Source organism: Fundulus heteroclitus, chromosome 7 (assembly GCF_011125445.2).
Source record: "Fundulus heteroclitus isolate FHET01 chromosome 7, MU-UCD_Fhet_4.1, whole genome shotgun sequence".
Classification (NCBI taxonomy): Eukaryota; Metazoa; Chordata; class Actinopteri; order Cyprinodontiformes; family Fundulidae; genus Fundulus; species Fundulus heteroclitus.
Window position 1 is genome coordinate 12,118,864 of NC_046367.1, and position 23,291 is coordinate 12,142,154.

The 23,291-nt window shown below is 43.2% G+C and overlaps 1 protein-coding gene across 2 annotated transcripts in view; it reads right to left on the reverse strand.

Moving 5' to 3' along the window:
• Positions 1 to 445: 445 nt before the first annotated feature.
• Positions 446 to 23,291, reverse strand: part of man1a2 (mannosidase, alpha, class 1A, member 2) — a 131,261-nt gene continuing 108,415 nt past the window's right edge. For both annotated transcript variants that reach the window (XM_012852461.3, XM_036138928.1), the window contains 5 exons: positions 17,965 to 18,080; positions 17,543 to 17,762; positions 14,116 to 14,288; positions 7,073 to 7,188; positions 446 to 5,005 (listed from right to left, as the gene is read on the reverse strand). In XM_012852461.3, coding sequence (XP_012707915.1) covers positions 4,870 to 5,005; positions 7,073 to 7,188; positions 14,116 to 14,288; positions 17,543 to 17,762; positions 17,965 to 18,080 — 761 coding nt within the window. In that variant the 3' untranslated portion in view covers positions 446 to 4,869. The remainder of the gene's footprint in view (positions 5,006 to 7,072; positions 7,189 to 14,115; positions 14,289 to 17,542; positions 17,763 to 17,964; positions 18,081 to 23,291) is intronic.

Consider the following 23,291-nt stretch of genomic DNA (forward strand, 5'->3'; position numbering starts at 1 on the left):
ATACTCCACTATACTTTTGTTAAGTACATGAAATAGTTTATAAAAAGTAAGATTCAAGTACACTGCCTCATTTTAAGTATGAAATAAGTATGCTGGTAGTACACTTGAGTAAAGTACTTTTTGCTAAGGGAAAACCTCGCTCCATTTTTAACACGTTGCCCTCCTGCATGTTTCCATTCATCAGACCGCCTCAGCTGGACCTGACCGACTGGAAGTGGCTTTTGGCGCCGTTTCCCAAAAAGGTTCTTTTACAACCGAGCCGTAGAGGCTTTACTGGGGAAATGGACCCTGTTAATGAGAAATGACTACCGATGTTCCAGTAGCCCAGCTGTGTCCGGTCGGTGCAGCGTGTTCAGTAATCCAGAGTTAAAGGCCAGTTCCTCCAGGCTCATCAGCACTGCTTCCTCTGCTTAATATTAAAAAACACCAATGGAAACGGCTCCGGTCACGTTTCAGAACATCTTTATTGGATGTGTCTCAGTTTTAAACATATTTACAGATACTTTAATCTTACTTTGTAGCTCAGTAAAAATACAAATACAGAACACCCAGTTTTCAAAATCTGATGGCCGCCCAGGTTTCCTCCTCATCATGTAGTCGGTGGTGATGATGGCGGCCGGGGGAGGAGGGGGAGGGGAGCACGATGAGAGCCAAGTCTGTACTGCATCAATGAACTGAATAATGAGCAAATGTAATTAATTCAACCCCATCAATGTATTTAATAAAGCGCACACATGAAGAAGAGCGGCTTTGGGACGGATGAAGCAGTGACAAGTGGTGGTGGGACGGCGATACACCGCCTCCTGCTTTGGAGGAGATTTAAAAGCTTGGGCTAAATTTCAGAGGAACTCCTCGGCTTTTATGTTGCCTTTGGTGTTTTTCATACACATGTAATCATGTCTGGGCTGCTGCGTACTCTGTCAAGGGAGCTCTTCTAAACAAACTCCACTCGGCGTCGTTTAAAGTGAACTGAGAGGATGATTCAGAGTTTAAACCTGGGCTCTGCTCCATTTGCTCAAGCATTGAACGGACCTACCTGCTCTAGGTACCACCATGATGTGGAAGGATGCTGAGAGCTGGAACTGAAGGAGAGCCCAACTCATAATGGGGCGACACCAGGAGGAACAGCCTGTTAAAAGTATTCACACCCCAGAGCTTCTCTACATTTTGTCCCTTTATAAACACAAACTTCATTTTACTGATAGACCGCCAAACACAAAGTCTTCTTTACCAGAAAAAAGATCTAAATTGAGGCATGCATTCACATTCAGCCGCTTTACTATTTTCCATCAAGTGCAACCAATGGCCTCTGAAGGTCTCCTTATTAGGAAAAAGTCCATCTGCAATTTATTCTCAGTATAACGAGGTGAAGAGTCTGACCGTCACATTTTATCCGTAAGAAAAAACAAGAAAACCATGTTTTATTTTCTACAGGACTTTGTGTGGGTTTATGAAATCCTTTAAAGCTTGTGCTCATGGCATGAAGAAATGTAAAGGGGGGCGTCAATACTTTTTCAAGGCACCGCATTCGGGGACACGGCTGTAGTGGCTGCAAAAAAGACGGCATCCGTTTGGTTACTGCGACCTGGTTTCAAGTCCGAATTTAAATGCCTCGAACGTCAGGAGGGAAACCAAAAGCAAGCTGACGACATCACAGCGATAAACCAGAAAAACGCTAGAGCACAGCTGTAGCCAGCGTGACGCGCGAGGATGAGGAGCGGAAAGTGAAAGTCCTGAAGAGAACGGTTAGCGCTGCTGCAGCACAGCAGGCGACGGTATGAGCGAAGCAGGGACTCCGTCACAGAGACCCAAACCACATCCAGGCCGCGGTGTTGGGACCGTCTGCACTAGAGCAGCTGTAGAGGTCGGATGACTGGCTGTGACGTTATGACGGAGGAGAGGAAAACCCAACATTGCTTCATCGCTGCAGGTAGTTCCAGCTGCAGGGAGAACGGTGAGCTGGACACGACAGCCATGTTCAGCCCAATATCTTTGCCTCCCGAACGCTTTTCATCATTTTATTTTAACTGGAAAGACGACATGAAAAACGCTGCGTTTGTTTAAATAAAGAACCGAACTAAAATGTTACATGAGTCGCCCGGTTTCCGTTCACTGGCTGCTTTTATTTATAGATTCTAGGCCCGCCTGCCTCTGTGGTCCCTCTGCCGCCAACACGGCTCGTTCTTTTGTGGCCAACGTTCACATTGTTCATCAGCTGGCTTCAAATCTTTTGTTTGTTTTTACTCCATGTGACGCTTGTTTGTTTCCTCGCTGCTTGGTTTTTGAGTCGTTTTAACAAGTTGGGTTCGAGCATCAAAAAGCTTAAAGCCCTCGAGACAGAATTGATGAAAATAAAGAGGTTTGGAGGTGAGTGGAGTATCAGCCAGGTTGACAGGAGGAAGAACTAACGTGGTGGTGCTGGGCTCTCAGAGAGAGGTAAACATGTTTAAGGGCAAGCATGGTTAAAAGAGAACAAACCATTGAATAATCAGCGCCGTATCCATGGTTTTTCAAAGCAAATAAGTCATTGCGATACGTTTAATGAGCCTTTGGAGACACGGCGCTCTAAAATGGAGAGGGGCTTCCCTAAATGATGTCATAGGGAACCATAGAGGCAGACTGCCTGCTGTAAACAAACACCTGAAAAAGTCCTTTCTTACATAAACACACTGGAACAGAGGAAACAGACGGTACAAGCTCTGGATTTCCTCAAAGATCTATTATCAAAACACTTTCTGGTCCCCACGGCATCAACAGGGAGGCATCAGCCCAGAGCTGAGGGGACAGGGTCCCACCACACTGTAAATCAGCGTTCAGACGGTTCTTCTAGCCACTACACATGAAGCCTTAGCATCAAGCTTTTGATTTCAGGGCTGAGTGGCGGCTTGAGAAAAAAATCATTTTAAAGCAGAAAGGCCTTAAAAGCTCACATGGCTGAAGGGGACCAAGGACTAATGCTTTACCAGCTACACTGCTGTGGTCGAGTTAAACCTTTAAAACTAAAACACCGATTATCTGTAGAAAAGTGGGACGTACGGCTGTCCCCCTTCACTGCAGCCGGGTTTTATACAACCACTGAATCGTTTGGCAATTTAAAGCATCCTGGTGACTGGGTAGTTGGGAGAGAAGTGCTTGGACACCTGAGTAACAATTACCTTCTGAACTAGGACAGAAATTAGGTTTACTTCAATGCCAGAGTTTTAATTTTACAATTTTCATCACATTTTGTCACTTGTTACTGTGGCAAAGTGCTTTTAATCCATTGAGTAGGGTGCCAGGCTACTGGATCTCCAAGCCACATCTTCACCTTCTGAGCTCACATTTGAGCTGGAGACATTGCCATCCTATCACCGTTGCCTGAGTTCGCTGTTCTGTATACAACTCTTTGCAATGTTTCTTCATTTTGAACACGGAAATGACTATAGCGAGCTACCAGAAAGGAAAAAGCTGCAAAAACAACAATATATGGCCTTTAGCTTTTTATAGGGCATGTTAAAAACCCTTAGAGGAAAAATACTTCAAATGTTCTGGAGATATTAACTATATTTTGTACAATTTAAAAAAGTTTTTTATGCATTTTAAGCATCTGTTAGAAACTCGAAGCTACTTCATCTGAGGGTTTGAAGAGGTTGAGGTTAAAATCAAACCAAAGAAGATCCAACGGGTGATGCAGCCAACACGTACATGGCGGAGGGACACAGAAAATGGTACATGAGGGCTCTGCACTGAGGCATCCTTTATTCACCTCTTTCAGTGCTACACCGCTTTTTTTTTTTTTTTTTTCCTTGCGTAGACTCTTCCCATACAAAGTGCACAAAGAAATGATTTACAGCAGAGCCACCAACACAAACACATATACCAAAGCATGGTCTCATGATGTGCAACCTGGAAAGGAATCTGTACTGAGAGAACGTAGGAAACGAGGAGATCCAACAGAGGATGGAGGGAGGAGAAGAAAAAAGGAAAAAAAAAGGGACGTCATGATAGGAAAACTGTAGAAAACCGATGAAAAAGCAGCATGCAGTCAAGCAGCAGCAGAATGGTTTTACAGGCTGGGACAGAGACTGGTATGTAGAGGCCTGCTGCTGTCTTGGTGTGATTAATTTCTCTATTATAACAGGTTAACGTAACAGAGAAAAAAAAAATAAGCTTTAGCTTAGGCGGTCACTGCTGTCACCACCTGCTGGTCAGGAGGCGACCTGATTACAGTTTCAGGCCTTGGTCCATCTGATGAAGATCAAACCGGAAACAGGCTCAGTCAGGGAGACGCGGCGGGCTTTGATACGACCCTGTGTCTCCATTAATGCTTTGTCTAAAACCAAAAAAAATAATTATGTCCCATTAACAGACCCTGTGAAAGTCCATTACTCCGTTAGCGTGGGAAAAAAACAAGTCAAAGTGTCTCTCCGCGTAATCCTTCAGCGTCTCTTAGGGCCTCAGTGTGAGTCTGCATGGAGAACGTTTGGTCAAATAATAAAAAATAAAAATAAAAAATCAAGCTTCTTGTTTGGATGGAGCTCCTTGATTCAGAGCCAGTAACAGGCTGAGCAGCACACCCACCGTCTGTCTGTTTAAGCAATGAAGACACTGATCTATAGTGAGATTTAAAGAGAAGGACACATAAGAAGAAGAAGAGGAGGAGGGAGATCCAGAGGGTCAGTCCTTTCCTCTGGGCAGCGGTGTCTCCGTCTCCTCTGGCTCATGTCTGCAGTCCAAACGCAGAGAAAGAGTTCCAATGGAAGTGTGTCTGGTGTTTGGGTGGCTGGGTTTCTGGGCGATCAGTCAGGTGAGCAGAAAGGTGGTGCCCCCTGGTGCTGTGGAGGAGGAGGAGGAGGAGGAGGAGGAGGAGGAGGAGGCGGGCGTGTGGGTCTATCGCTTAGCATTTTCGCTGCCGGGCAGAGTGATGTTGCCCAGGTGGAGGACGGGAAGCGGGTGGGCCTCCGTGTTAAAAACCCAGCTCTCAAACGGCATCAGGTCGTCTGTGGAGAACAACAGGTACAGATACCTGTGGGGGGGGGGGGGGGGGGGGTAGACAAAGAGGGACAGGTTACTGAAGAAGAAATTAACAAAGTACAAGACATCAGACTCTGAATAGCCACTGAATAATGCTCCAGGTTATTCAAGAGGAAGACCTTTGCTATAGCAGATGATCTTCTAAATTATTCATCATGGTCTCATTTTTTAATATCACAACAATCTGGACTTTTAGGTCCGGTATCTGAGGTCCAGCCCGAAGTTAACAGACCAGAATAAATATGGACTAACGGAGCAGCTCAAAGAGTCTAAAACACTGAATAAGCCAGTTTCCCTTAGTGGATTTATTCCAACACATTTGTATTATCAAAACCCGCCACTTATTTTTCACGCCCACAATTACATTTTTCTGTTTTCTGCCACTTTCAGTCACATCATAAACTTTGCAAACTAACTTAATAAATAATAAAATTGAACGAGACTGAAAAAAATGAACAAAGCAGAACGGTTTAGGATAAACAGGTTGTTTAAATTGCCACGGTTCTGAAAAGCTGCATATCTGCACTGATCAGTCTGAAAAGCTGCATATCTGCACTGATCAGAGGAGACCGGCAGCCAATCGGAGCCCAACTGTGTCGCTCTGATGGGACTCTCGCAGCCAGCTTGGGAAAAAAAAAAAAAAAAACACTGAGAAAGGACACAAAAGGCTTCAAAACTCATAAGGATTGAAATGTCACGGTCTCTGGGAGTTACCAACCAGTGTGGCGGCTGACATTTCGCTGCTCACACACCAAAGACACTCCGGTGGCATCAGGAGCTTTGTTGGTGTTCATTCCAGCCAAAGTCCGATCAGCAGCCAGGAAATGTCAGTTTACTCTATTCTCATCTTTGAACTGTCAAACTGGCTTAGCAACTGAGCTACAGACATCTGTATTTTTTTATCTAACACATCCTGACTTTTCCAGACTCAGGTTTGAAGTTCTCAGTCTTTTTAGTCCAGTTTTACATTTCAAATACAAAAGGTCACTTCAAATCGGCGACTAACAATGTTCAGGCTTTTCATACGAGATCTGGGAAAAAAAAAAAAAAAAAAAAAAACAGACAGGAAGGACACAAGGAAGGAAGGGACTAAGGAAGTGAGGGAGGGAGGACATAAAGAAGGACTGTAGAAAGAAAAATAACAAGAGTCTAAGGATGGAAGGGCACAATAAATCACGGTAGGAAAGAAAGACATGGGGGGAAGATAAAATGAAGGTAAGGATAGATAGAAAGAAGGCAGGAAGGAAAGAAAGTACAAGGAAGCAACAACGGTAGGAAGACGGGGAGAAAGGAAGGATGAACACAAGGTAGCAAGGCAGGAAGGAATGGTGTTAGGTCACAGGGAAGGACAGAAAGAATGAAGAAAGGCGACAAGGTAGTAATGTAGGAAATAAGGGAGGATTAAAAGAAGGACAGAAGGTAGCAAGGCATGAAGTGAGGGAGGAAGAAAGGAGCAAAAGTAAAAATGATAAATGGAAGAAAGGAGAGAAATAAGTAAGGATAGATGTACTTCTAAGGCTTCAGGTCTCCAGAGAACCGCGGTGAGAACCATAATCCAGAGGTGGAGAACCTTCATACACAAGGTAGCAAGATAGGGAAGGAGGAAGTAACAAGGTACAAACGAAGGATGAAGTGAATTTTTTTCCCATTTTCTTTTTCCAGTTTTATCCAGACCAGGAAAAAACTGAAATTAAGTTCCTGGCTCTTCCAGACTGTGTAGGAAGCCTTGATGTAGACTTTATTCCTAAAATGTGGTAACAACAGCACAGAGCCTGGAGGGGATCATTTACACTGAGCCGCCACTAGAGGGCAGCAGAGCGCCTCCTCAGCGTTTCCCACAGACTCCCTGCTTCCTCCTCAGTCCAACACTGACATGACGACAAACCAGAGATTCCCTCTGCATTAAACCAGCTTCTGCTGCTACACACACCCCACCATTTACTGGAGCCGTTCTGAGCTAAATACAACCTGTAGCGTACAAGTGAAGTTTCAAAGAGTTTTCCGGATGAAGTGCAGCACGCTTTAAACCCGAGGAGGAAAGTCCTTCAATCAAACTTACTTGAGCGTCTCGGCCAAGAAGAAGCTCTGCTGCACGTCATCGTAGGTCGGGTTGGACGAGTAGACGTCCTTCACTCCAGAGAAGCCTCCGCTCACCCGGCAGTACTTATCGATGGCCTGCAGGAGACGGACGGAAGAGACGAAAGAGAAGAAAGACGTAGGAAGAGCAGGAAGTGTAGGGGAAGCACAAATCAGACGTCAAAAGGGCATAATGAATGAAGAGGAGAACAGAAACCAGGGGTGACGTGCAGAAAAGTGGTCAAAGGACGAATGACAGACGAGAAGAATGAGGAGAGCAAAAAGGAGCAGAGCAAAGGGAGAGTGTGGGGGAGGAGAGCACATTTTAATAAGCTTATAAAAGCACGCCGTAATTAATTTCTTTGCTTGAGACAGATTAGAGCGAGTCCTGGGGAGACATTCAGGAGGCAGCTGCTCAACAAAATACGGGGAGAGATGATTACAGAAAGGCTCTCCAGAATTCACAGTTTATCTGCCACGTTTGCGTTCGCTCTTCCTCCGCCTTCGTAATCACGGCACTGATTCAATTTGAGCTGCTCCTGCGCTGTGGCAGCAACTGATCAGCAACATGACATGTTTCTGACGCTGGATGTGACTACTGAGGGTGGGGGGGGGACCTGAAGGTAAAAGTTTATGCAGGATGTGTGGGGTCTGACTGTAGACCTGTACAGGTCTACAGTCCTGTATAAGGTTGACCATATGGGCTAAAGGTTGACCATATGGGCTAAAGAAATTCACCATAAATCTAAACTTGAGCACTCTTTTGTAGTCTTTGAAATTCATTGATTGTTGTCTGATAGTTTCCCCTAATAAAAGGCCGATTGAAATGTTTTACTGAAACCCCCTAATGCCCACGCACAAACCTTCCCTCAGTGTTGTAAATACTGGGACTGGATCACCGCAAAGTTTTCCTGCCGTTGAACTCAGGGCGTCGTTTGCTGAGCCTGTTTTCATTTTCCTTCCTGACACCGATCCGGGTTATTTAACACAACGAGCTGCAATATCCCTGGTTCTGAGGATTTCGTCTCGCCGACCGCAGCGACGCTTTTCCCCTGGCAGCACAGCATGACGGCGTTGGGACTCTGAAACTAGACGACTGTTTAGAGCCTCAACGTACACAACACAGCGCCGTCCGTCAGCAGAGCAAAAGCTCCTTTATTCAAAGACTGAACTCGCCGGCAAGGTGCGACTGTAAGCGCAGCAAACGCGTAAACAACGTGAATGACAGAATGAGGAGAGGTTCTGATCCGAGGCCTGACGTCTCCAACTCAGCTTGCTGCTGACACAACCAGGGAGCAGACGGCGGATTTGGAGCGGTGAGAGACCCACGTAGGGGTACGGCTCACAGCAGACGAGCTGTGTCAGGTGAGACGGCTCCCAAAACGCACTGCTCAGACATAAATACTGATAAAAGCTGGTATATGAGTCGGCCCTTCTCTCACACAACGTCATTAAAGCGCATCGATCGTCCGGCTGCTGATGCTAACAGTCCACAAGCACATATGAGCTCCATTGATTTCCAAAGAGAACTGATTACAGTGAATTGGACCCCTGCATACTAATTCCAGCTGCATTACACTGCTGGACAGGGCTTATCGACTTTCACTATTAACACATGTAATTGAAAGTATTATCCCTGCCCCTTGTCTTTTAGCCACCCCCCCCCCCCATCTCTCTCTCTCCCACACACCCCTGTTTAGTCCATCCAGCACCGTCCTCGAACGACCTCCTTGCTGTCAGCAGATTTGCTCCGTAAAGACTTTGGACCATAATTCCTGTTATTCATGGGCTGCTGCGGGCCGGCGTGCGTGAGCCCGCACTACTTGATTCATGGCGCTGCGTCGCTAACACACACACACACACACACACCTGCTCAGATATATCGCCAAGCTAAAAGGGATGATTGTATGTACTGCTACTAACACCAAAATCAGCACTATGCCGATCTTTTAACCGGTAAAAGCCAGTCTGGGGTGAGAGGACCTGTACATTCATGAAGGCGCCATCATCTCTGCCAAATTATTTACAGCATTAAACAGTCCAGTCGTAAGGGGAGGGGAGGGAACTGGGCAGATTGGCGACAGCTGCCAGGGTGCCACATATTTCCCATCACCTTCTAACTCCTTTACACACACACATGCATGTGAGGCACAGACATGATGCAGAGCAAGCAGAAAAGCAGCTCATGTGGACAAATCAGCCGTTCTATTAGGTCCACCTTACTAGTAGCAGGCTGGACCTCCTGTTTCCTTCAGAGCTGCTTTATTTCCTCCTGGCAGTGACTCAACGAGGATTCAGAAACTCTTTGCAGAGACCAGTCCGTATCAACGTGACAGCGTCACATAGCTGCAGCCGAGTTGTCAGCTGCACAGCCTTGATGTGAACCTCCCTCCACCACATCCCACAGATGCTCTTTGTACTGAGATTTAGCGGCTGCTGCTGGAGGACAGTGTCCTCGTTCTGTCCATGGAACCACTTTGAGCTTTGTGATACGTTGCATTATCCTGCTGAAGGTAGCACTGAAGTCTGTGCAGTCTTCTGCTGCTGTAGCCCATCTGCTTCAGGGTAAAACACATCAGGGCATTCAGGGATGGTATTACCTATTTGTGCCTCTGTTGCCTTCCTACCATCTCCAACCAGTCTGCTGGCTCTACTCTGAGCTGTGGCGTCAACAAGGCATGTTTGTCCGCACAGCTAGTCGTTTTCCCTCTCTACCTGAGATGGTTGTGCAGGAAAATCCCAGCAGATCAGCGCTTTCTAAAACACTCAGACCCTACATTTAATTGCCTGGTTGGAGGATCAGTTTGAACTTCAGCAAGTTGTCTTCACCTGGTTTAGAGGCCTAAATGCACCGAGTGGCTGCCGTGTTGTTGGCTGCCTCGATGTCGACCTTAAAAAGCAACTGAACGGGTGTATCCAAGTGGCCAATGAGCTTACATACTGAGGCCTAGGTGTTCGGATGTCAGAACTCGGCCAGAAATGCATTTAATCAAGATTGACAAAATATACAAGCCGAGTAAAAGTAGCTGAGGGTGGAAACAACATCTGCGAGACACGAGTGGGTTAAGCTAAAGACAGCAGCAGAAGAAAAGCCTCAGGTAAGGAGTGACAAACTCAGAGCGAATAGGTTTAGAGGAGAAGGACGTAACAAAGTAATTCAGAGAAAAAAACTTTCTAACAACGATGGAGGAAAGAAAAACAGTTGCCACATCTTCATCTCTTGGTGGAGATTTTATTTTAGCTTATTTAGCTTTATGCTACATTAGGCTACTTCAAAGCTTAAGGTCAGAACGCCATGAGAGCAGGACACCGTTTTATTCTCATCCCTGCATGTTCAGCTAAAAAGCATCGATTTTGTCGCAAATTAGCATCTTTGAATTATTCATTTTTAGTATTGATCATATCTAAATAGTGATTATTCTAACAACCGTAATCACAGATGACGCACAACAGTCAGACAGGAAACTACGGCACAAGAAAGCACATTTATGCTGGATAACGTCGGACGAGATGATGATATATGACTCGGTGTACCTGCTGTTAAATAAGAACAGCTTCTGTCATTTATTACTGAGTGTTTACCCATAAAGTCCAACTATGCAAAGGATGCAAAGATGAGGCCTTCACCGCCAGCTCTCTTTAGTGTCACTCAGGGTTGGCACAATCGCAGCTAATAAACACACCTGCCAGTACATTTGCCTGGCACTTGTACTCATATGCATTTACTCCCACTCAGGGAAAACAAAGAGCTGCTAAAAACAGAGAGAAAAACAAGATGACAAGCAGACTGGCAGGAGAAAGGAGAAAGCAAGAGTTGAAAATGATGTAGACTTATACTGAGGAGACACGTCGCCTCCCATATAGAAGGTGAGCTCTTTAATCCATTGTCAGAGGCGGCTCTCAGCTTGGTTCTATTTTCCTAAAGCTTTTCATCACAACAAAGAGGAGGAGGTAAAGGTTGTCTCACAGTATGGTTCTAAAAAAAAAAAAAAAAAAAAAAAAAAAACAGCAAAAGAAAACCCAAAAAAACACATAAAATAAAGCAGATCTTAATGACCACATCAACCAGTCACATGGAGGCGGGTTACAACGTGAGCAAAATAATTTAAGAAGCTGACAGTTTTTCCATGTTTAGCTGTTTAAGACATGCTAGAACCATCTGACATGACAAAAACTATATAGAATCTTAGTGCAGGTAAGATTTGTGCAGTGATTTAATAGTTTAATACATAAAAACGTTTAAAAAGTAATTAAAAACCCTAAGAAATATAGAACAAAATTCAAACTCTACAAAAATTAAAATAAAAACAAACAACGATGTCAACCCCCTGATTGCTTTGGGGACTAGGTGCTGATTTATAGCAGCACTTTAGCTACCTGCTCTGTCTTTGTGCATTCATTGAGGCGATCATTTCAGACGTGCTCTTTATTCTGAACACCACTGATTACATTCATTTCTTCCATTATGAAGGATATGCTGTATCTCAGCTCATAATGACTAATAGCTGCACTCCTGGATGTGAATTTTCAGCATTCAGTGAGGATAATTTGCCTGATATGAAAGGATACTATGTGGCGAGACCTATTTCAAGCAGGGCGCACTTTGAGGTCGATGATCTTCTGTTTGCAAAGGTGCTTTTAGCAGGATTGACCAGCACTGCTGGGAGGTGCAGAACAGCAGGTGGGTCGCTGAATAAGTAGCAGGACCACCAGCTACCTGTGTGGCAGACCCCTGTTTCTACATCTGGAAAGGTTTTCTGTCTCAGAGGATGGAAAGCATACTATTTTAAAACCCATCTAGGACACTCAGTCCTGTCATCTACAGAAAGACACTAACAATATTACGCTGCCTTGAAAAAGTATTCACACCCCGTGAATATTTTCTCATGGTACAACTAGAAACTTTATTGGGATTTTATATGGGAGACCAACACAAACTAGTCTGTAATAGTTGAGAGGGAGAAAAAGTATCAGGATTTCTTAATAGTTAAATAAAACTCTAAAGTGTAAAGTTAATTATGATACCCTAAATCAAACCCAGTGGACGGATTCCAGAGATTTGTTACATCTGAACAGACCAGGAAGTGCAGCAGACAGGTCAGGCAGAACGATATGGAGAAGAATACAGCAGGGTGAGGTTGTAAGAGAAGAACCTGAGCGTTCAGAGTACAGTTCAGTTAATCATCCAAACATGGAAACTGCACACCTACTAAGACATGTCCGTCCACTAACATAACAACCCGGGCAAGTAGAGCATTACCAGGGAGCAGCCAAGGTAACTTTGGAGGAGCTGCAGAGAATCTATGAACATGACATCCACTTTCATTCAAAACTAGAAGAGAAAAGAAGTGAGAGCAAAAGAGAAAAAGGAGAACAAACTAGAATTTTAGCTAAAATCCATGTGTAGTAGGAAGCTAACCCTTCACACCGCCCTGAACATGTCGCTCTCATTTTGAGGCACGGCGGTGGCAGCATCGTGTTTTCAGGATGCCTTTCCTCAGCAGCCGCTCAGAACCGAAGGGAAGAAGGAACGAGCTAAACGCAGAACAATGCTGGGAGAAAACCTGCTGGCTGCAGAAGAATTGAGGTGGGTGTCGCACTCATACATGCTGGGATTTGCACATGTGCACACATGCAAGGCTGGGACAGACATGCGGCTCAAATTAGTACCTAAATGAGGTTCTTAAAGACAGCAATCTTCTCTTTTAACCAGAGTTTCATTACGGTGACAGAAATAAGCAAGATTTCCCCACTTTTGGGTATTTCACGTCCAAGTAATTTGGACGGTGCCATGCAAATTAGTCCCAGAATGGTTTTATTATATTCTAACAAGACCACAAATATGGGAGTGCTTGGCACCCAAGTTCCCATAATGCCTTGGGCTGGGTTCCAGTGAGTTTGACAATTGGATCCTTATTTGTGGTGAGAGCGAATCAAACTCTTCCAGACAAATGTTCTCCTTTTTTTGAGCTGGTGGAGGAGAGCTGCAGCCCAGCTAAATTTCTATATTTGGTTCTTCTACCCATTTATTTTTAATATAGTTGTCATCTCAGCTGGTCAGCTTGGAAGTAACTGGTGTGTTTTCTTTTTTCTTTTAAGATTCAATTGAAATACAGATCAGATTATTGTCTTTTGAAGGCTTTAATCTTTGTAGATAATGTTCCCTTAGCTGTAGGTATCTAAACAGGTCTCATAGATCTAGGTCAAATTCCTTTAATGTGTGCAGCTAGTTTGCCTGATGTTTCAAACCTCCTCCCCTCATTTCTAAACCCAGTTCATCATCATGCAGCTAAGCAGTCCAACACATCCTTGCAAACTGAACTCTCTAACAATCTTACTCCAGATTGTCAATGTCTGTTTAATGATCTAATTTTGACTTTCCTGCTGAATGTTTTTTTTTCCATCCCCTGATGCAGATTGACTCAAGCTTCAGCTTCTAGCATTTTCTATTTTGATCTGTAATAAAAGAAGCACACAGACTAAAAAGCTGTAAACATACTGAGGTCAGGTATTCCCAATCCTCCCTCTTTTTTCCCTCCGAATTGTGTAAAACACACTCTTGGTCTCTTGCAATCCAAAATAAATGTAGATAAACACTTGTTACAAAACATAATCTGAGGTTCAGTAAAAGGTACTGACTATTGGTTTTAATTACATTAATTCAAGCTGCAAAGTTTAAGCTGAATGCTGACCACCGCCAGAGATCAATCTCAAATGTAATCTATACTGTGTTGGGCTGTCATGCAAAGATTTAAAGTAAAACATCAAAGTTTCAAGTTGTAACGTGACAAAAGTTGGAAAAGTGCAAAGGGTATGAATACTTTTGTCGCCCTACATAAATCATGCACCAACCTGTAGAAACCTCCTGCTAGACGCTCTTTGTGGGCTCATTTATAAGAAACCAGCGATGATGACGATGGTAACATGTTCAACTGTCTACTCTCTGGTTTACTGACATCATTCATTAAACAACTACCTGCTGCACCATGGTGGGGGAGGAAAACCCAGATCAACGTTTTGCTTTACCTTTGCTGCCTCCCAGCCCCACTGCCGGTATTTGGGGTCGTGGGTGAACCTCCACATGTACCAGTAGGTCTCGATGACCTCCGGCCGTAGGATGTAGTACTTCTCGTTCTGCCGTACGGCCACCGCCTCCAGGCCGCTGTCGAACTTGAAGGCTTCTGGGCCCAGCTTCAGGACTTGAGAGAATTAAAAATAAAAAAAAAGGAATATAGGAGGGGGTGGGGGGGAAGGAAATAGAAACGATAAAGGAGAGAAAGATTTGAGGGTAAAGAAAATTCAGAGGGAATTCACAATTGAAAAAAAGACAGAGATACGGCGAGATGAAATGAATTGAGGGGGTGGGTTAGGAGAGTAAGTACAGGAGGGGAGAGAAAGAGGGAAGGGGGATAAATAAAGAACAAATTAATAAGAGTTGAAAGAGGAGAATCGAGATCAACATTATCTTTTGCTCCTTGTTTGTCCTAACGGTTCAGTTGCTGGTGATAATGAGACTCTGCTGATATGACTGTGCGCACACGTGTGTGTGAGTAATAAAAAGCACCCAGCCGCACTGATTTTACTACCGTTTTATCTTTTTACAACCAGCGTTTTCAGCCAATTAAGTATGGCGAGTATTAAGAGTCTAAGAGGGGGAAGAGCCGAGAAGCTGACAAAGCAGTGACATTGTCTCTGGGAGGATAACAAACATGGTGGACGGCTCCCGAGACGGACCGCTCAATAACTGAGAGCCCAAATTTAGACAGCCTGACCGCTGCAGTAAAACTCCCCGTGCACCTCTCTCTCTCTCTCTCTCTCCCTCACCTTCTCTCCATCTCTATTTGTTGCCACGGCAACCTCTCCTCTCATCTCAGAGCCGCCTCACAATTACGGACTTACGCATCACGATGCAGGATCAGACTACTGACAAACATTTTGATCCCGGTCAGGCTTCGCTGAAGGAGAGAAAAGGTGAGCACGTTAACTTAGAAAAATAAAATAAACACAAATAAAGATACCTCCCAGGTATCATCGGGAGGTCTCAAGACCAAATCAGCTTCTATAGTGCTCAAAAAAACAACAACCTGATATTAATTTATCGGCTGCAAAAACAGAAACACCCCACCTGGGTTTACCTAAAGGACTGAATGAGTGTACCTCAATATATCTGAAAGCAAGTTCTTAAAAAAAAAAAAACATGAGCAAGAGGCACTATGTGGACATGGGCAGTACTTCCTGTTATTATATTCATCCTCCCTTCTTATTTTGTGCCTATACTGTCCACCTTACGTGTCTGTGGATGTCAGCACTGTGGCTACAAACAAGCTCAGCTGATAGCCTAAAGATTCTGAACGAGCAAGCTTCCCCATGAATAAATTCATGCTTTCCCAAAAGACAGAGATCTATATTCAAGATGACAAAGGCATGATTAATGGGGCTGGAAATGCGGGAGCGGGCTCAGAGTGCGGGACTTTCCCACAGCATCCAAACCATTACTGCACGGAGAAGCTCCATCCTTAACAAAGAACCTGCGTCACTGATACCAAAAAAATTCTTTTGTAATTCAATAATAAGCTAATCAGCATGCCGCTATAAATGTACCTCAAATATAAAAAGGAAATCCACTAAATATTTTGGACCAGAACCAGCATTTGACATGGCACCCCAAACCATCAACGACAGTGGAAACTTCACAGCGGATCTCAACAAACGTGGAACCTTTGTCTCTCCGTTCTACCTCCACACTCTGGGACCTTGATTTCTTTTTTTTTCTTCTTTTTTTTCCCCAGTGTCCTGTCTAGCAATATGGCAATAGGAATTGATGGGACCTTGATTTCTAAATGAAACCCAATTTACCTTCATCTAAAAACTGCTGTTTGGACCACCAAGAAAGTCCATTTCCTTTTCTCCTTAGCCCAGGTAAGATGCTCCTGACATTGTATCTGGTTCAGGAGTGGCTTGACACAAGGAATGCAACATTTGTAGCCCATGTCCAGGATTGGTCTGTGCGTAGCTCTTGAGGCACCAACTCCAGCCTCCGTCCACCCCTTGTGAATCTCCCACAAATTCTTCAATGGATTTTTGCTTGACAATCCTCTCAAGGCTGCAGTTCTCCCTGTTGGTGGTCACCTTTTCCTACAACACTTCTTCCTTCCACTCAACTTTCTGAGTATGCCTTTTTTCTTTACTATATCCTAAGTTTTCAAAACAGTGAATTTGGGGTTTTTACTATCTGTGAGCTATAATCCTTAAAATAGGAAGAAACACAGACTCACTATGTCTATTCAATCTATAAAATAGATGAGTTTCACTTTCTGAAATGAGTGACAAAAACAGAACTTTTTCATGACATTTAAATTTTTGGAGCTGTACTGTACTGTGTATGGCATGATTTTATTAAAGGGAGACTCACTTGTTGCTACTCTAACATAAAGATCAGATCAGCAAGTTGCACAACTAATAGTTGACAGCTTCTCCATACTGAGCTGCGGATCTATGCGGGTACGTATGGGTCACCATGGATCTCTCTGGGCTCCCTCTGCTTCAAGTTTGGGAGGACAGTCACGTCTTGGTAGGTTTGGAGTTGCTCCATCCTCTCCAGTTTCCATCACGATGAACTGTACAGAGCTCGGTGAGATATTCTCCCTGGCTTTTCTGCTGTGTGTCTCAGTCTTTATGATGCTGTTTGTTTCCTAATGTTCTCTAACAAACCACTGAGACCTTCATCAAACAGCTATGTTTACAGTACGGAAATTACACACAGAAGTACTCTGTTCACCAATTAGGCGACTTCTGAGGGCAACTGGTTGCCATGGATTTTATGTAGGGGTGTCTGAGCAAAGGGGACAGAATACAAAACGCACGACTCATTTCAGGTTTTGTTGGTAAAAATGTTAGAAACCTAATTTTTCTTCTGCCCCACAGTAACTTTGTTGTTTTAATTCATAAAACCCCCAAAATACATTGTAGATGATAGTTGTAACATGAAAAAATTTGAAAAACATTCTAAGCGTGAGAAAACAACAACCACCTTGACCCTGCAGCTTCACCTAATCTTGAATGTAAAGTTTTGCTGCATGTGCAGCTCTCGGTGTTCAGAGCACTGAGCCAAAGCAGTTCCAGGAGCATTGCAGCAAAGAAAGTTCAGTTCAGATGAATTACTAAAGGAGCAATTCCCCCTTGATGACTTCATTTCACCTCCAGCTGCACCCATTTGCCTTGCAAATGACGTTTAATAAGAAAACTTTTGCTGTTTTCAGCTGCTAAAGTCATTCATTAAACTACCTGTTCACAATTATCTGTTTTGACCCCATTTGATGACTTTATAGCTACTTTAAAATGCTTTCGACGCCTCATCTCCTTCAAATGTTTGACAGCATATCTGCATAGCAGTACTTCTGCATCCCAAAGCAGGCCCACACGGTGTATTTATGGAGCCCCTCACGCTTCTCACCTGTCCTGTCGTAAGACTCGTGGCAGGTGTGAGCGATCTCGGCACCGAGCTGCAGATAGTGACCCGCCTTGTCGTCCGGCGAGCCGTCGGCACCCAGAGCAAACATGCCGCCGGCGAAGCAGGCCAGGTGGCCCATCTTCCTCTCCAGGTGTCCGTTCTTCCACTCACCGATGAATGTCAGACCGCCGTTGGACTTTCGGATGAGGTGGCGCTCGATGGCCTAGGGGCAAAGGACTAGTGTGCGTCATTGTGGAAACAACACAGGAGGATGAGTTTTGGGAGAAAATGTGAAAAGAATTGAATGAACCGTCTCTGGTGATTTTTTTTAACCAGAAAAAATAAAAAATATTAAGAAAAGTTTTAACAAACAGATAACATAGACTGGATGAGTCCAAAGCTGACAATATATTTCTACTGCGTACCTCGATGGCATCATCATAGGTCTTGCGTGCTTCTGTGTCAGTTTTGTCAGACATGAGCCACGCCTTCAGGAGGTACTCGTAGAAACTGTCCCCTAGTCCACCGAGCGAGGTGTGATCTGCAGAGAAATGGGTTTAAAAAAAAAAAAAAAAAGAGAGATGGGAGCAGAAGATTAGCTGGAGACAGGAATTTGAGAGAACAGAAAGAATAGCATGAATTATTCAGTTTTAAACTGGGCCTCAGCGTCCTTGGCAAAGCACAGCATGGCGCCCATCGAAGCCATGTTTTTTTTTTTCTTCTCTGCATCCACAAAATACTGGCAGCATGCTTCCTCATTTTCCTGTTTTGTTTACCCTCTCCCATATTTCACTGTTCCCGGTAATAGTTACTGAGGTTTACACAGCTTGAATAGCTGGCCAGATTTGCTGGCTGCAGCAGACTGAACATGGGACACTTTGTGTGCAAATGTCAGGCCTCACCCAAAAAAACACTCTTGCCCTAAAGAGTAAACTGAGTGTACTTTGATGGTCCTCTCAATCTAAGATTCAGAAAAAATATCTTAAACACAAGTTTTAAACAAGCAAAGATGTTTACCTGAAATTCAAATGATGGTGAACAGATGAAAAATGCCAGCTCATCCTCTCTGAAAGTCTCTTTTCATCATTATCCTAATCTTACCCTTTCATTGGTTAAAAAAAAAAAAAAAAGCCTAGCTCCTATTCTCTGTGGTGAAATCTGATTATTATTTTTTTTCAAACAGTGCATAAAGACTCTCTTCAGCTCTAGGAGCCACATTTGATATCTGAGCAGATACTTTGTGTCTTATCGTCAAGATCTTCATCTGGAGGTGAATAACATGCCTTTAGGGAGCTGGAGGGATATTCAAAGACAAAGAGCAAAAGGGAAGGATGAATTATTCATTCCTTCTTTGTCAAGAGGAAACCTTGCCACCCACCTTAAAGACACTACTGAGGGATGACTGTGCTCTGCTGTTTATTTCCTTTGGTCTTCTATCTAATGTCTCCTTAAAAGTCGGTTTTAACAGATGGAAATGGCTGCAACTCATTGTTAACTTAAAGACAAGTTTGGCCATTTGCTTTACTTATTAGAACAAATCCACCAAATGGGGTTCCTGTGCTCAACTTCGGCTGGTGCTAAAGCCATTTCTTCACTGGTTCTACAAACGAACTGGCTTGCATTTACACAAGATACTCTTTGATCCTCACCTGAGAGCCAAGTCGGCACTACGTCATTATGTCATTATAAAGGGTTGAGCCACCTATTTTCATACTCCTTTTATAGTTTACGTCAAGGATGGTACCGCCTGGAGCCAGTTTGACAAGATAAGCCATAGTTGCCCTCATATAGCAATCTAAAGTTATTAAAGTGGCTTAAAAAAAAAAAAAAAAAAGCATTGCTTGTGAATGCAATACTTTTCAACAGATCTTGCAGCTGGAAAAATGTGAGTTTAACAACTTGAGCAAATGATAAAGAGCAAGATTTTGAAGAACTCGGGTGGAAATGCTGTTTATGTATTCAGTAGAAAATAATTAGCTTTGGCCTAATTAAAACTCTGTGACCAATGTGACTGAAGTGGGCGTGGTTAGTACGCCGATGCATGGATAGAGTAGGAGGAAACTATGACGATTTCCCAGAAGTTCTGCACTTCAGTTTCTTGTGAAGTAAGAAGCGTCCCCAACAAAAGAAACTTGGTACTTGTTCTTTCCATCTCGATTAAAACATACATTTCTCTATTCTTGCAGAGTACCTACAAGTTGTTACTGATAATTCACAAACTTCTGCTTGGTGAATAAGTATATGATATTCACTGCAGAAAGGTCCTCATAGTCCCATGTCCAAAATCATAGGCTAATCACTGCTTATGAGGCAAGTAAAGCACATTAATCAATAATCAGTAAACACCGCTTTTAAGATGCACTTAAGTCTGCTGCACCAAAAAAACATAAAAAACAAAAAACTCTCGAGGAGAGACTGAAGTGCGGCTTTTTGCAGCAATCTCAGAGCATCTAATAAAACAAAAGGTCGATCACCAAGCCACAAATAAGACAGAAAATGTTTTTGCCAAAATCCTGCTGCTGGAGTTAATTATTGTAAAAGGACATGATTCATGGAGCACAGATTGTTATGCTAAACGAAAATGAAAACATGGGGGAGAAATGGTTTGACAGAACAGTTTGAATATGCTCACAGAGGACTCCGTGCTACTGGTGTTTTGTGCTGATTAGAGCAATTGACAGCTCACCGAGTCTCCCCAGCCTAAGAAGCACTAACTAAACGGTCCCGTAATGAATTTAAATGCACGTAAAGGGTTGCTGCTCAAGTGTGCTTCACTGACAGGTGCTGAAAAATATGCAAACACCCCCATACCCACAACAGCTTCCAAACACTGGGGATTGGATCTGAAGGAAGAGTCTGGATGAGCTCTTTTGTTTCATACAATTAGTGTGGAAAACAGCTATAATCCAAATGAAAAAACAAATTATACTAGAAAACTGCAATATTATAAAGTGGACACTGGTAACGAACAGTTTGCTTTCTGCCTCAAGCTGTTCCCAAAGTTAATTGAGAGGTTTTGAGGCACTGGTGACGACGTTCAGAACCTTGTTCCTAAAGCTAAAACACATCCTGGGCGTTATTGTAGTGACACTCCAATGGCCTCTCGCTATCGTCTATACGAGTTCCAGACTGAGACGCCGTTATGTCAACACATTCAACTACATGTTTGTATTACATTCCTCAGAGAGTGCATTCTCTTCGGGGCCCATTATGTAATCCCAGGACTGCTCTTCAACCAGGTGTGGTCAACAGCAATCTGCAGTGTAAAGATTTTAACACTACCCACTCCCACTGCTGCATGGTTCCTGATGCTGAGATGCCTCTTCAGGCCGTGAGCACTGGGAATCCATGATCATCTCCCCCGTTTCATCCGTAAACGTAATGATTATATTTTCCTTATGTGTGCATGAGATTACAGAGACTGGACTGCAAAGTTGGTTACCATGGAAATTACAGATAAACGGACTCTGAAGGCAAAGTGTCTGACATACTCAGACTGGACAGAATGAATGTTATGGGTGATATGTGTCAGCAAGGACGTCTGCATTACAGATCTTCTCCACCATTTGGATGATAGGAATGTCGATATCACACTGGGAACGCCCTGAATGGGTGGACATACCTGGTATTTAACGCAACTAACGAGGTTCTCAGGGACCGGTTGCATTGCGTTGTTATGAGAACATAGTTCTGTCTGTAAACATTACTCTGCCTTTAGATTAAATATGGTAAAATATAGTTACGGTTTGAAGAGTCTTTTTATTAATACAGAAGTCTACAATGCAAACACCAAATTATCAGATAAAAGAACCAGGGGAGGCTGAGAACAGGCAGATAATACCAACTATTGTGTGAATGCACAGCTGGCATGACGCTGCCTGTCAATCAGTCCTGGAGGCTCGTCAGTAACTGGCCAATCAAAGTGAAATGCACCTCATCTGCGGGAGCTGCTGACCATTTACATCCAACAACATTGCCAGGAGTTTATATTACGAAAGCATCGCAGTCAGAGGGATTATGTGAAAAAACATCGGTAGAACTGGTTAAACAGTGTCACTGTGGAAAGCACAACTGAGACATGCACTCGAATGTTTAGAGGGTTGGATACCTTCCCCAAAACCTAGGAGTCTAGAAAAATGTAAAAGTTGGCTACGCAGCTGAGCACAACAGTGATTGAAGGGGAACGACCTCATGTTTGGCTGAAAACTCAGAAACATTCTAGTTCTGCTGTGTTTTATGTGTTCTGGACATATGGATGTTGCAACTTCTGGTTGCATAAGTTGAATCTTTGTCAACTATGATCAGTTAACAGGACTCTGATTTCGCACAAAGCCCTAATAAGTAGTATAATGTAAGATTTAGACCACTAACACAGAATTTCACAGTAAATTCTTAGCATGATAGCTCGATGGCAGCATGGAAACATCTACAGTATTCTGCAGTAACTATTTTAAGTTACTAATATATATTTTAAGTTGGGTTTAAGTTTGGTATTCAAACTTGGGCTTTAACGTCGATTTGTCCATGGTTACCTTGAAATAACTTCACTGACTTGACATACGACTTGTTTGAACACTTTTTCTCCCCCTGCCTTTTTTGCCTTTATGTTGGGAGAGAAGGCAAAACGGCTTCACGTAACGCTGTGAGCTTCACCATCAGCACCATTACGTCTTGTCAGGGGTTAGATTGGCCTGGGTAAACCTCTGCATGGGAGGAGCGATTTTATAGTTGGCATTGTGTCAATTATGTGCTAGCAATGTGAACTGCAATGGACTGAGCTCACAGCCTAAAGCTACACAGTGCTTATCGCGATGACCATAAGAGGTTTTTACCATTGCAAACTGAGTATGGTAGCTTAGTCCAGATCAGGATCAAGAAGCAAATGGCAGAATTCAGGCCAAGCAGGACAACTTCTATATTAGTCTCTGGTGAAAGAGGGTAATAAAGATTGAGTTGGAACAATGTAGCATTTAGCCTCATTTTAAATCTAGTAATGTTTATGACAGTTAAAATACCTCGGTATTGTTAGCTTTAAGATGCATGTTTTGTAGGCTAAAAATGTGTTAAACAAGCAAAGTGTTCAACTGATGGTGTTTCTGGATTCAAGCTCAGGGCTATTTCCTGTCCTCCAACATGATCTCCTTTTCCAATATCATGAAACGGATCCATGAAAATGTGATTTATAGTTATTTTCAAAGCAACCAATCTTTATTACAGTTCTCTAGGATAAGATCTTTGAAGTTATTAGGGGTATCAGAGTAAGGGGGCTGGGTACAAATGTGTCAGATTTTATTTGCAAACAGAATGGAAAATCATGCATTATTTTTCTTCTATTTCACAGATAAATCATAATTATGTTTCTGTATTAAATCCCAATAAATTGCACTCAAAATGTGGTTTTAACATAATATCTGAAAAAGTACAAGGTGTAGGGATTACTCTGCAAGACAATGTATGTTTAAAGTAAGCATTAGCTTGGGATTTGGATAAGACTTCTTTGGGGTTCAGCTTTTAGGTTAAAAGAAAGATTGTTTTTCACACAATTGTTAAAAGCTGTGGGTGTATTGACAATGGAAATTATAATAAACGCTATATTTGTAAAAAGAAGAAGTTAAATGTGTTTCGGATGACAAGAAACAAGAAGACATTTGAGGAAAAACAAAGCTTTGGATTTTTGAATTTTTGTTTTTTTTGCATGGTGCCAGCATTTACCTTTGAGGCTTCAGATTATGGCTGCAGTTAAATCCAAGCG